Genomic DNA, 15,462 nt, shown 5'->3' with positions numbered 1-15,462 from the left:
AAAAACGTCATGTAAAAATACCATTGGAATTTTTGTGTGTGCCTGTGTGTGAAATACTGTCAGCAGACTTAAACTCATTAAAAGTTATGCAAACATCAGCAGGTTAAGAGTAGAAAAAGAGCAGGAAGAAAAATGCGGTTTCCAGGAGATACAGACTGTATCTGAGTCTTTTTCAGGACTTCAGGAGAGCTGCAGCTGTGTGGCAACCTGGTCCCCTATCATTGGTAGGAGGTAATGGAAGAACTTAGAGAAGTCCAGAACAGAACAGAAGATCAGTACTGGGGTGCGCAAAGCTGTATGATAGCTCCTATTAATGCTGATATTAAATGATACAGTAACTATGCAGAACAACCTAACTCATTATGACAGATTTCAGTATACACATGCTTCACCGCCTTCTAGCTCTCACATGAAATACTGAAGAAAAGACTAATGCTGGATATTGCCACAGCAGCCAAAACATATGTCGCTAATCCAGACTTCTATAATCAGATTGAAGGAGCTGGAGAGTGTAACAATAACTGTTACTGCCAATAATTTCTTCATGGTGTGACACTAGATAAGCCAAAGCAATAACAATTCTTCTAATCTGCATGCAAGAATTATCAGTGGAAAAAAAAACAACACACAACTGAACCAGTCCAAACTCCAGTCTGACTGAAGATGTATGACATGTGAAAACACACAGTAAATAAGCCAAACTCTGCTACGCATGACTAAGTGCAATAAATTTGACACTTCTTAACTATATGTGTAAATCTGTGTAATGAGAGCTAAATGTCATCATGTTCTGCATTTCTGCTAAGGTGTCAGTTTTAGAAGACAGAGTAGCTCATCCTTTTGTGATGAACAAATTCTTCAGGCAGCTGCTGCCCTTTACGCTCCTCCAACTCCACAAGACTGGAGGAGGCTTTGTAAGAACCAGCAAAGACCAGCAAAAAGAGCAGATCCAAGGAGGGACTGACACTCTGAATGCGTCTCACTTTTCCATCAAACCTTCTCTCTGACAGCTTTCTTGTTTCTGCAGTTAGTAAGAGCTTCAGGAGAAAACCACTGGACTTTCTGAGACCATGTTACTACGGAGAGTAACACCAGATCTACAAGCAGCAAAGATCTGACCAAGAAAAGTCAGACAACCAAACTTTGGGAGCATGTGATCTGGCTGACTGTGCCAGTGCTGAGACAACAGACTGAAGTTGTTTCAGTGCAAAGCTGGATGGCGGGGGAAGATGATACTGAAGCTGGCATAAAGCCAATCAATATAAAGCTAAATTACCAACATTTAAAAAAATATATAGTTGAATTTGCAGAATTATTTCTTACTGTGTCAGCATTTTGCCTCATGTGGCTTTGGTGCTTTTGATCCAGTAGTGGGAGCCCTGAAGCAGGATTTGCTGTGTTCTTGAACAACTGCCCAAAGTTGCAGAGCACCTAGCAAAATGAAGCTTACTTTAGTTTGCTCCTAAGGCACTTTTGCAAAGTTCAGTATTTTATTAAATTGTAATAGTAGTAATAATACTAATAATTATTCTGTGCATTAAGCCAACAGCCATTCAGGTGGTGCCTAAGTTACGGAAAATAACAAGAGGAAACATAATCAACTTGAACCACTCTTTGATTCCTGGAGGGGAAGGCTTCTACTTCCAACACTGTGCTGGAGGAGGCAGAGAAGTCTCTGTGGCTTTATGGGTGTCTGAGCATCTGCTGCCTGCCATCACTCTTGCAAAGAGCGGGGCCGCCCTCAGGTGGAAACGGCCTGGACCACGTATTGCCTGAGATCACCTTTATACAAAATAGTTCCTGGAAATGATCGGGAAAATTAAGGTGGAAGATTTCTCCCTGTCTGGAGCTGTCTCATCACCCAGACATACTCTTGATGAAAACGTTGCTGTCATTCAATATGCACTGAAATCTTATAAAATGCTCCAAATGTTGCACAACAGGAAGAAATTTAAACTGGTTTCCTTGGAAGACTAGCTGGACCAATAATGCTGTGCTCAGAAATGTGGTTTCTGAGTAGGTGATAGAGCATCGTACCATTTTAGGCTGTCAGGATTTGACTTTTGTGGTCTGAATACACAGCCAGCCATGTGGCTTACTGCTATCAGAAAGCCTGCTGTTCTCCAGCCTGCTGTGCATCTGCCCGGGGTCTCCAGCAGAGCTGCGCCCACACTGCCCTGCAAGGGCTGCAACATACCTCTGACATAGTAGAGCTGCTGTCCTCATGGCCTACAGCTGGGCCACAATAAGCAGCAGTGTCAGCAAAGAGACCTTGACAGAAAGCCAAGTCTCCTTTGGCCGTTCAAACAATATTTCAACAGTGGGGAAAAAGAAAAAAAAAAAAAAAAGAAGAAGAAAAGAAGAATGGACATGCTATAGCCCAAATTCTACAAGCCTAATCTGGTACTGCGTCAAAGTTATCACATAGCGTTGAAGGCAAATGGGCTTAACTGTTCTCGGCATATAAAAATCAGGCCTTTTCTACGACACAGATGTGAGTTGCTTAACCACAGAGCCCAGAATCCATGACAGCTCAAGCACAGTCAGTTTTTATACGTCTGAGTTCTTAGACGACAGAGACTTGGCTGCATTGAGCTGTGGGTAAAATTAATTGTAGTCCCTCATCATCTTAACCTCGCTGAGGGATAACCTCTTGGAGGAGGGCAAAGCAGAGGACTTGAGAGAATCAGCTGCGGCACCGCTCAGAGCCACAGCAAATTCTTACCAACCACAGAGCTTTTTCCAGGAGATACCTGTGTCTGGACCGTGGTGTAGAGTACAATGGGATTTAATAAGTCCCATTAAAACTGGCAGACAGCCCTTCTCCTAGAGAGAGGCCATATATTTAAGAACTATGCAAAATATTATGCAGCTTGCATGTGACCAAATTCTTTATAGAGGAAAATCCCTAGGACTGTGTTAAATTAAATAGGATTATGGCTTTCACTAATCTGTAGCCAGTGTGACCATACAAGGGTATTAGTTTGATAATATTTAAGGACTTAGCTCTACAGCAGCAGCGATCAGCTGTCTAATCTCAGTGACTGAGTTGTCGGTGAAAATGTTAACTATTAAAGAGACTGTTATTTACAGTGCCAGAATTAAACATGTGACATTCACCAGCTGGCAAATTAAGTGCAAGAAAGTTACGCGTAGGTCAAGGCATTTTTTTTTCCTTTTGCAATACGTAGAAACAAGCAAATCATGTGGATGTGACCTAGGTGGGCAGCTCTGCTGAACCTTGCTCCTCTGAAGCCATGGGTGATGTTCTCATCAGTATCAATGGGAATGGAGGCAAATCAGTGTCATGACACCAGAAACTTCATCACTACGTGTGAAGCTTTTTTACTCAGTGCACAAATAAATTGTTATTTGATAACTATGCAGTATAGGATAGCATCGAAGCCAAACTGTAAATCTGGCATTTGTTTACCAGGAATTACTCAGGTAGTGCTATTTAAATGCTACAGCTGCCTCCAGTTGCTGAAATCAGGCATGACTGAGATAACTCCATGGTATACACTGTCAAACACTGACACTTTAATGGCGCTCTCTGAAAAAGCAAACATAACTCTTTCAGAGTCCATTTCTGCACAGACACATGCACACATGTATATAAATAAATATACACTCAACTGGAAAACATTAGGAGCCTTCTTTCACTTAATGCAGTAATGCAATATGAAAAACATTCAAAGCAAAAAAAGGATTTAAGCCCCAGCTCAGTCCTGAAATTTTCCCACTGATTTCACTGAAACAAGTATTTTTGTTTCCTGTATTGGAAAAGTTATTTCAGTAAATGGATGGCAATCAGACTATATAAAAACCCCAATACTGTATCCTTAACTATTTTGTATGGAAATAATTTTTTTAAATAAAATAAAATTGATAATCAGCTTGCTCGATTCTGACTTTTACTCTGAGATTAGAATATATGAAAGTGACACCTTTTCCGTTATCACGCTGTTAGATTATTCAGATTATGTCTTTTGTGGAGAGGGAAAATATCTTTTTAGCACTTCAGCTGCATATTCCACAGTCAGCGCAGCTCAAACACAGCAATAGACTTAGTGTCTTTTCACAACTTCAGTGTTAAAAAACTCTACCTGAAAGCTACATTTTTTACAGACTTATATCAGAGAATCATAGAATCCTTAGAGTTGGAAGGGACCTTTAAAGGTCATCCAGTCCAGCTCCCCTGCAATGAACAGAGACATCCACAGCTGGATCAGGTTGCTCAGAACCTGGTCCAACCTCATCTTGTCAAAGTCAGTTGAAAGTTTGTCAGTCCATCCTACAGAGGATAATTGTTGTGCAAGTGTGGCAGAACATAATGATCGAAAAATTAAGTAAGATTGCAGCCAAGGCTGAAGAATTATCACTATAGGAATACACAGTAAAACATGTAGTGGGTTTATTCCTACTCCCAGACGTGGCTTGGAGAGTGGCCATGACAATATATCCTTTATGTTTTAAACCAGAGGGCAGTCAGGGACAGACGCAGCCCCCTGTACCCCCCACATCTCCTACACTGGTGTATAATCAATTAATATATAGGTGTTATGATTAAGAAATATACAAGAGATTTTGGCCAAGCAGGTTATTACACCAAAAAAGAATAGACAGAGAGCTTACCCTTGTCCTAGGCTTACTGGAAAACTCTGGTAGCTCTTAAATGGGGTCTAGGAGAGGTGGAGCCAAGCTCCATCCCTTTCAGCAGCACAGGTGAATTGCCTTCATCTGTGCTCCAAGGACTGACTCATTGCTCACCTCAGGTGATCAATTAGAGGTTCAAGCCATGATTCAGCAGTTCCCATACAACTGAGCCTGTTCTTTCCATAGTCCTATCAAGACAAACATTAACCATCCTGTTGCACCAAAATCCCCATATAGGCGAGGTTATGTAGTACGGACAGGAAACACACGATATCCAAAGCAGCCTTACTTGGGTACCACAGGCACTTCTTCAAGAAGATTCCCTGCAGTGGAGGGTCATTATTATTTTTTTTTAATCACCTCACTGACACACACCATTAGAAGATCTCTTATGAACAAATATGGTCTATCTGGTTACTCTCCACGTGCTTCATAATTTTACATTAGACTCTTAATGATTTAAAGCCAATTTCTTCATTTTGCTATTCTACCCAATTTTATTAGTGTCTTATCTCCTCAGCTGAGTTTGTTGTTTGCAGTGTGACTGGATAACCCAGATTAAATATCTAAGTAATTTCTTAGGTTACCCCAGCTGATTCTTTTCTTTCCTAGTTAACCATCCAGCGTTTTAAAGAAAAGGGGTTAAAGAACTTCAAGCGCGAGTTGGAGTCCTACCAAATTTCCTTAGACAGTTTCTCCCAGAATCAACAGGAACACTGTTTATGCTTCCTCAATCTTTCAGTATACTTTCCAGATGGATGTTTTGGGATCCCAGCTTTGTAAGCAAAATCATCCAACTGAAGTGAATTTGTGTCTGGACAGGTTCTTCATCATACCCTCAAGCCACTGGAACTTATGGTAATTCCCAAGGATTCATAAAGCAACGTCAACAATAGTGCTCTTCTCTAGAAGAAATACAAAGTGTATTTGCTTTTGTCTCACTATGTTAAATTCAGGGAAATATCTGGCATTTACTTTAGAATTTTAAGCAAGAAATACTTTAAGATTGCATCTACAATAGCAATATCAAATAGCTAAATGCTACCCAACATTTCATTTAAAAAAGGAATCAGAAAACTCTTTGGAAACCCATTAAAGCTCATGGCACCACAATTTAAACACGAAGACATGTTTTCTAAAGGCCTGATCCTGACTTGTGTAAGAGAAGCATCCGTTACCCTAGCTAAATTACCACAGCACTGACAGTGACATTAGTGGGGTCTGTTTCCAGAGCTGTGAGAAAGGACTGTGGACAGAAAGGTCACTCCTGGTGGGAGGGTTTCCATGTTACCACAAAAATCATGTAATCCTTAAATCAATGCCATGATGCAGAGGGTGATAGTGGTTCTTAGGGAAAACAAATACCACTGAGACATATTTTCTAATGTGTCAATATTTATTAAATTCATTGTATTCAGATGAGAGAATTTTTGATAATTCCAACTGCTGTTGAGCATTGATTGCTCTACAGCAGCTAGTTTAGCAGGGGAAAAAAAACTTCCATTTTATTAAAATTAGTAGAAAATGGTCTACCTACATTTCTAATAGTCTAAGCTGAAACACAACAACCTACTTACATTAAAAAAAAACACTCCACTATCCTGTTCACTTGTTTGCAGTTTTGTCACTTAACCTCTACAGAGTAGGGAAGAGGTTATGACTGTATGTGTCCTTGTAATTATTTGTACAGAATGAGCATGTTGCCAAGGCACACCTGTGTGCTTTGGCTTGAATTTGATCTAAAGGAGTGTTTTTGGAATACCAAGGGAACAAAAAACAAGAGAAAAAGCTTTAGATGTATCTGTCATCTCCCATCCAATGCATCAAAGCAAATCCTACAGCAGTGCAAGCTCATAATTCATTTTGAAAACAGAAAAAATGGCATATGGTCACACACACAAGTGTACACTGCGAAAGTCTAAAAACAGTGCTTTCAGCCTGGCCCAATTCGAAATCTCACGACAGTCACTGGGCAGAGTCTGGGAACTGGCACAGCTCAGACAAAGGCAGTTTGCAGGTGGTCACTGTTTTGAAAATTTGGGTAGATGTGGGATGCTTCATGCCAGCCTCCTCAGTGCCAGACAACATTCTCTGGTGCTTTTACATTTACTAGAATAACCATAAGCCATGTGTTCCCTCTTCATCAAGAGAATAGAATGTAGAAAGTTAAAAACAAAGACAACTGTGCATGCCAATAAATCAAGTTATACTATTATACTGGATTTTAAGAGCCAAGGGTGGGGGGGAGGTAATCTTATAGATGCAGTTCTTAGGGAATCTAAATCTATCTTTGATCTAAATTCACTGACCTTTATTTGTATGTTAGATCAATAATAATAAAATATCTGCAAGCATAAGTTTCTCGCAACCTTTGAACAACACTTTGTCATGAAAAAAGTTAGGTTAAAGTTGAAGGTGTTTGAGAAGAGTCTTCTTAAGATGGATAGGTATGTCACGCTCTAGCTCTGTACTGTGCAATATGTTGTTTACTTCATTTATAAAAATGCTACCATAAACTTTCCCAGTTAAAATTAATCCCCAAGATGCTGAAAAAAAATCAATTACCAAGCATAAGAGCTGGCTTTCTAACAATATTACATACTGAAAATTCAATCTGGTCCGTGACATTATGTTGAGGGCTTTTCCTAGATTTATGTTTGTACCATTTCAAGGTTTTGCAGCTGAAAATGTGCTCAGTGCAATTGAAAACAGTGGTACAAAATAGAATCTGCCTCTGTAAGCACCACTTGGGTGTGAAAAAGAAAATGGAGCCTACTTCACTTTGCTGTCACTATATTCATTCCTCCCTGCTTCATCTATCACTCATGTTAGCAGCAGTAACTTCACAGAACAGTAAAAACCTCTCTGTTAAGAAGCCGTTTATAAATCATCGTTTTACAGACTTCAACATTTTTCTCTATAGGGTTCTTATTCCAGCAATGAATTCCTAAATATCTGAAGATTGTTTTACATTTAAGTAAAATGTCATGTGTTACTGAAAGAATTCATTAGATAGTCAAAAGACCAAAACTGACTAACAACACATCCAGAGGCACAATATTTATCATGCAAAACTACACAAAGAAACCACAGAATAAAACATGTTATCGAAACCTCATTCTTTTGCAGCGTGACTTTGGCTTTTCAGAGGTACGTATAGAACGCAATTCTTCATACAAATTCCATCAGAACCTAAATTGAAAGCATTTCAAAGGTTATGCCAATCACAACTCATTTTTACTTACAAGTCACTTTTGCTTACACCACGAAGCACTGTTTCACTGAGCTATCTCCACTGGTAGGACTTTCCTAAACCACAGCACGCTGTCTTTTTTTGCCAAAGAAACTAAACAGAGTACTCTCTGTTCCAATGTGAACATAACTCAAGCAGTTGTCTGGACCTAAGGGCACACTATCAATTCAAAACAGCAGGAAAATGAGAAAAACTATCAGAAATCACAGTAAAACACCAGTATTTGTGAAATAAAAAATTCTTCTTGGACGGTATTTATAAACAATACGCTGTTGACCTCAGCACTTCAGCAGTGACGTAATATTTACAGAACAGAAATGTAAATTCTGACTCATTTCTACGCCAAGAAGTACATATTTTACCTATTGATCTTACTGAGGTGAACCCCTTGGCTATACTCCTCTCTCAAAAGACTGCAGATCTCGAAAGATATAGGATAATAATAATATGTGATTAAACTCAGACCTAAAAGCTGGACATTCTGGGCAAGCAATCCAGGAATTCTGTAACATAGGGAAAATTAAAAACGAACAGAAAAAAGATTGGTTAAATTAAAAACAAAATCAATGTCTGAAACCCAGACAGCATTTGTATTTAGAAATATAAAAGTGGTCTTACTATGTCATTGTACTTCAAAATTTTAATAGAGTGAAAATTCTACTAAAGCAGAAAAAAAGTCAACTTAAATCCACTATAGAGGAATCCTGGTCAAGACTAACAGTAAGAATAACGTACTACCATTATATTATCAAATTCTATTAGAACAGTCAATTGCTCACATTTACAGTGATTTCATAATCTCCCATTATGGTAGCTGCAGGGAAGAGAGAGAGCAGAGCAACATGAGTTCTTGGAAATGAAATCACAGAATCTATGTTAAAGGCTTAATAAGACTATTCAAATATTCTCCCTGCTGATTCTGGATTGTCCCCCATTGTACACTTCCTAGTGTTTTGTTTAACCTGGTTTTAAATATCCCAAGAGATGGGAATGTCTTCAGCTCCCTTAGGAGATTACTTCAAGGCTAATGTAAAAGAAAATTTCTTGATATTATGTCTACATTTGTCCTTCATTTATTCTGTTTGATTATGAAAGTTTCTTGCCTTATCTCCCTGCTATTTTTTCCCCCCTGGCATGAAATCTATGAGATACACTATGAACATTAGAAATTCCACCCTCTGCCCCACTGTTACATCATTCTAGACAGTTTTCAAGTGAGGGATCTAGAGAATTTCCATCCAGGTAAAGCCAGTAGCAAGTCTCCAGTTGTATCAGCTGTGAATATAGTCATATTTCCTTCTCTGGCTGCTGTTGTGCCACCAGAAGTGGTTTCCATACTCATTCCTCAGCCAGCTACTTGTCACCACCCTCTTCCTAGAGGTTATGCACACCCTCCCACTCTTGATTTTCTGGCTGAACTATTGCTAGAATTGATGCTTAAAATGAGCCAGCTTTGCTAAAGCCTGTTTTAACAGCGAGTTATTGCTGCCTACCCATGTCTTTCTGGCTCATATGAGCTCAACAACTCTCTCAGACACATCTCATCTAGAACAGGGGAGAGCGTAACCTCCAGCAAGCCAACAGTAATAATATCACAGCCTGTCTTTGCTGCAGAAGAAGAGATATAGTGAACACAGATATTCACATTTGCCATCTTGGTGCTGATGTGCTGTGGAAGCTGGGAATGACCGGAAATGCAAAAAACCTGGGGACTACAAGGAGACAGGCCAAACTTTTTTCAGACTGAAGGGGCCTGACTAAACCAGGCCTACCTTAACTCTGTACAAATATCACCATGGTTGTATTTAAAAAAAATATTTATTTATTTTGATAAAATTGTCTAGATCAGAAACAAAAATCCCATTTTTGATTCATTGCAGCCACTTGCTAGCCATAACTCCAGAAAGGAGGACTTACAGTTAGGTTGTCTAGTACCAGAAATCATGGTTCTTCCATGGTACTTCTATGTGAGGATGGGAAAACCAGACTCTATAGAGCAGTTAAACCATGTTTGGTTATTTAAAGCTTTTATAAATACTCTAGATGTTTCAGAACATCAGCAAATGTACCGGGCATGTCAGTGATAGAAACAGCTAAGAGGAAGCAGTACATTTTGAACAACATGATACGCTATCCATTTTCTTCTCAATTATAACACTAGGACTCTTTAATGCTTTACAATGGCAGTGGATGAGGTGATAAATGCATTTTTCCTAAGTGTACTAATCAACATCCCACATTTAAGTAATATATAGATCTCACGAAAGACTGCTGCATTCATTGACATCCTCAGACTGCATGCCTGCTACTATAGCGAATGGCTACTTTGATGCCTGTCTTGAAACAAGAAACCATGTGCTACTCAAATGTGTATTCTTGGAAACCAGACAGCTAAATTATGACCTCTAGATTTGTTGGCACCTTTGCTGCAGTCATATAATTTTATGTTTTCTCGTTTCCCTGTTTGGCATCTACTTGACTCAAGACCTTTATTTTGGAAGTATAGCTCATCCAATCTCTTCCAACTTCGTCAAAGATATTTTGGGATTTCTTTTGATCTAAGTTTAGCTGACATCCTTCTATTAAAAAAAAAATCTTAAAAGTCTTGTTTCAGTAATTGTTCTGTCTTTAATTTGTCCTTCATGCCCTTTTCTCCAAAATATCACATCATCAACTGCTTTCACACGACTGTGAATTCTCCTCATGCCTGAAATGTATATAGATTCTGACTTCAGCAGTTGTTTTCAGTATCAGCTGGTTCCTTCCTCTGCTGAGAGCCAAGTCTGGCAGTTCTTTCCGGTGTTGTGTGACTTCTGTACTTGTGTCTAATATCTGTTTCTCACAGAGTCCTATACACATGCTAACATTTATGAAATATATGTTATCTACAGTAAGAAAAATCAAAGATAAAATAACCTTTTTTCCTACTTTTTTTTTTTTTTTTTTTTAGATACATATTGTATTTGAATTGCCCAGAAGAGTGCAAACTAAAATTCAGTAAGGTTAGTGAGATACAGGAAGAAGAAGTTGCTTGAAGGAGCAGCAGAAAAGAAAGCCTTCCAAGTACTGTCATAGGAGTGATGTTTTACTCTAAGCTTGTTTGTATTAGCCCTGCCTTCCACAACTGTGGTAGAATGAACAGCAATAACTCAAGCTGAAGTGAAATACATCTCCATCAAGAGAATGGCATTAGCTCTGGCCTTTAGGGTAACCGGAGAAACATTTATCATTGTTAGTAATATTTCTGAACCTGGAAGTCCAACACAAATTTGGAAACCACCTTAACAGCAGGAAAACCTATGCCTACAATGGGAGGCAGAACCAGCACCTGGCAAATTCTTGGCAGTTGATTCCTCTTTAGGGAAAACACCAATGGTTTTGAGCCTGCAGCTTTTCTAGTCCCCATACCTGACTCTTTCTGGCTTCAGTGTCAAGTGTGCCACCACTGACTGCTGAAAAAAGACTGTAAAGGAGGAGATCAGCAGCCCACAAGCATCAGTGAATGCCACGTGTCTCAGCAACACGTATAGCAACAGAGGTAGATGTAGAACAAATGGAGCAGAATTTATCTGGAGAAAGGAAAACGTGAAGATGAACAGCTTTCACTGTTCTGACATGTCTGTCTCTGGCTTGCAAGGAGAAAAGAAACACTACATCAGATACGTGCGGCATTAGCACTAGCTATTACCCTACAAAGATGTCCCACTGGCAGAAGATACGCTCAGAATGAGCAGAAAATACCTTCGTATTTGTGGTCAGCTATCCAGAAAAGTCAGGCAAGATTTCTTCTGTTCTGTCAATTGCTCAAGGATCTACTGAATAGCGCCATTAAACAAGTATGTTTATGTGCATTTAGATAGCAGCCAAATTCAAAACAAATTGTATAAACGTTATGCTCAAAGTAATGAAAACAAGAGTTCTAGCTTAGAAATAATGCAGAAAGAAAGCACTCTAAAACCAAGCTGGGATAAAACTTCCAGTTTAAGAGTGGGTGAATATCACTGAAAAAAAAAGACTAATTTCTTAGAGCTGTGGAAAGTAAGATTACTCTTCTTGTATTCTTTCATAGTAATTTCATTTTCTAAGTGTATAGCTTTCTTATAATGTTTGCTTATAGCTTTCTTCATTAACAAGCTCTGACTGAGATTTTTACTCCTGCCAGTCTCTGCCTTAACCAGATTTGGCTGCATTGAATTGTCTTTCACAGCACTGTTCCCACCTTTCCCTGTCTCCTCAGTTTACAGGCAAACTTAGAAAGGCCACTTTAAAATTAGAGATGAGATGCCTTTCTACAAGCATGTATTAATTATTATGAGCCACACTGCAAAAAGATAAAGGAATTAAGAAAGAAAAAAATATTTCGGCCAAGATAAGGATTTCTAACATAGAAAATGAAGGTACAATTCTTTTACACGCAGAAGAGATGGCAGTGCAGGCTGCCCACCATCTTACTGAGCTGCTCTCACCGAGCAGAACTGTTACACTGCAGGGGAAAAAGATATTTGGAAAGAATAGCTGGGCTCAGTCAATTTCTTAACTTCTGTGCTATTGCTGCCAATTGTGGTGGTGCTTGTAATGTGGGCACCTGTTCAAAAAAGCAGAACAGAGACAACTCCCTTTACACAAACTTTTCCATTTTGTGAACCACATCTTAAAGGAGACCACATCCCTCCCATACAGACTGTGGGCCACTTCCCATCCCACCAACATCCAGCTAATGTTGCCATAATAGCTGCAACAATGAGGTTTATGAACTCAGAGAAGAGGGGGAAAAAAAAGTAACAAAGACTGACAGGAATTTAATTTTTTTTTTTCCAACTTCTTTTAGTTCTGTTTACCACGTAGAAATGAGGCAGCCCTGGATCCCTCAAGTGGTCAGTATCCTTTGAGCTGACTGCAGTCAGATGGGAGATCCACAGTGCACCAGCTGTGACTGCTGCCCATAGAAAGACAGGAGATTGAGTCACAACAGCTGGGATAGACCTCACCTGATCAAGGATACCACACTGCTCCTGCCTTAGGGCACAGATTCCCTGTATAACCATCAGAAAGAGCAAACATCCAGAACAGAGCTGGAAGAAAAGAAGGAGCCACGCATCTACTGCTTTACATTGACCACTGAGAAACCAAGGCACCTTCCTTTTACTCATCTGAGTTTGGCATAGGCCAGGTCCCTAAAATTTTGACAGATTTACCTATCAGCATGCAACCCATGTGAGATGAAAGCCGCAATGAACCATAGGAGGCACCTTACAAAGCTGAAGATGCTCTGGGGAACCGTTCCAAGGTGAACTCAGTTTTGGGAGTGCGGCTCTGGGGATTCCTGCTCCAACATGCTCCAAAACACCATGTGATTTACTGTATCTGTTGCCTTTCTAAGCTTAAAACGTTTACCGCACTCCCAGTGTTTTATCCGCTCTAAAACAAAAATATTTTCCAGCAGACGGTGTTGAGACACAGCTAACTTCATAAAATATCTGCTGGTGACTTGTTGGGAAAGGAACAAATAAACAACTGAAAAAAAATAATTAATAGGCAGAAACATTTAATTTCCTCAACAATGAAAAGGAATTCCTCCAATTCCTCACAGCTCTGTTAGTGCTCCCGCTCTCTTCCCAGCCCCTCGCTTGTCCCCATAATGTTATTTTAAGTGCGTTTTCCTTTGGGCCATTAATAGCTACAAGCCGACATCCTTGCTTTTTTTAGTGTTTTGTTTGCCGGCGTGTTTTGCGTGGGAATTTCTTTAAGAAACACAAAAAGCTGCACGAGGCCCAGCGCAACTTCCACAGCGCGGGTTGTCCCCGGGGGGGGGAGGGGGACCGCTACTCAGACTAACGGCACACAGAGCCGTGCGGGGCCGGGAGGCGGCGCGGGTACTCACCTGTCGGTGGAGCCGGGCCGGACGCGGGGCGGCTGCGATCCGGGCCGGGTGCTGAGGGGCCGTGGCACATGTGCACATAGGGGCGGACCCGGCCGTCCGCGTTCTGCCCTGGGAAAGTTCTGCTCCCTCGCCGCGGTGCCCAGTAGGGAGGGCGGAGGTGGGGCACCCCCTCGGCGCCCCGCGGCATTTCATGGGGCGGCAGGTGGAGAAGCTCTGCCCTCCGGAACTGCGCTCTACTCCGGCTTCCACCCGCCGGTAGCGCCGTGCCCCATCGGTCTGACGCCGCGCTGCGGCAGTACTCTTATTTCTGAGGCTCCATGGTGAAGCTGAGAGTTTTTTTCAGAACTAGGGTAGCTTTTGTCAAATTGTGTAACTTATGAGTTTAGAATAAAATAGAAATTTTGTAAATTTAAAATAGAAGGATCTGGAAAGACCTCATTGTGGCCTTCCAGTACTTGAAGGGTGCATATGAATAGGAGGAGCAATGGCTGATTATGAGGATGGGTAATGATAGGACAAGAGGGAATGGTTGTAAAATGAGATAGAGGAGGTTTAGGTTAGGTATTAGGAGGAAGTTTTTCACACAGAGGATGGTGACACAGTGGAACAGGTCGCCCAAGGAGATTGTGGATGCCCCATCCCTGGAGGCCAGGCTGGATGTGGCTCTGGGCAGCCTGATCTGGTGGTTGGTGACCCTGCAATCAGGTTGAAACTACCTGATCTTTGATGTCCTTTTCAACCCAGGCCATTCTATGGTTCTATGAATCACAGAATCATGGAATATCCTCAGTTAGAAGGGACCTATCAAGTTCAGCTACTGGCTCCACACAGCACTACCCAAACATCAAACCCTGTATCTGAGAGCATTGTCCAAATTCTCCTTGAACTCCGGCAACTCTGGTCTGTGGCCCAACAGACTCCTGGAGAGCCTGTTCCATGCCCAAAGCCCTCTAGTGCAGAGCCTGTCCCTAACTCCCACCTGACCCTCTCCTGACACAGCTCTATACTTTGGTTAAGAACAAGGCCTACCACTCTTGAGTACATCTCTTCAAAACACTCATTATGGTTGATGTTGTTGGGTTTATCTTTATAGAAATACAAATACATTCTCCAGCTTCTTAAAAGGGAAATCCAACCTCCACCAACTAAACCACGCATATGTTACTTCCGGGAGGTTTTACCATGGTGAGGATAGATGTTTTACTAAGCAATTCAGCTGCACTATAGAAGCCAGAAATATTTAGCAAATATGTTTTTACAGTTGATTTGCCTTTATAAATAGCTTATATAGCTTTTCCAATTGCAAATCTCCACCACTCTTGACATTTTGTTTCAGCCGTTGGAAGACAATATTCATTAGAAGAACCACAGCTGCACTGCAGGCAGTTTCAACTCATTATTTATAATTAATATCCTTCTTCTTATCCTTCTTTGTATGCAGACATATAAAAAAAAACTTTTTTCTTTGTCCCAATGTTTATGGCAGTGATGTGCTAGACTGCCAGTAAAATTGAAACCTGAGGAGATTGTTTTTAGAGTCTCCAGTGGAGATCAAAGTTACAATAGTCACTCTCAATGAAAACATTTGCTTGTATCAGGCTTACTGGTAGGGTTGTTAGCGTGTGTACTGAGCAATATCTTTTTTCATGAAGGTTGGACATTTATAACAGAA

At 40.5% G+C, this 15,462-nt stretch overlaps 1 protein-coding gene across 2 annotated transcripts in view; it reads right to left on the bottom strand.

Annotated features, from left to right (window-relative positions):
• Positions 1-14,242, bottom strand: part of LOC146544746 (uncharacterized) — a 64,736-nt gene extending 50,494 nt beyond the window's left edge. The window contains exon 1 of one of the 2 annotated variants that reach the window (XR_014882564.1): positions 13,791-14,242. Coding sequence is in view for 1 of the 2 variants with exons in the window: in XM_085221233.1 (XP_085077359.1) it covers positions 13,791-13,977 (187 nt within the window). In the remaining variant the exon portion in view is untranslated. The remainder of the gene's footprint in view (positions 1-13,790) is intronic. The other variant, XM_085221233.1, reaches the window with a different exon arrangement.
• Between the last annotated feature and the right edge of the window lie 1,220 nt (positions 14,243-15,462).

This window comes from Meleagris gallopavo, chromosome 3, assembly GCF_905368555.1.
Source record: "Meleagris gallopavo chromosome 3, MGAL_WU_HG_1.1, whole genome shotgun sequence".
NCBI classification, from domain to species: domain Eukaryota; kingdom Metazoa; phylum Chordata; class Aves; order Galliformes; family Phasianidae; genus Meleagris; species Meleagris gallopavo.
The sequence above is the reverse complement of the archived record's forward strand: the minus strand, read 5'-3'. Positions and strand labels throughout refer to the sequence as shown.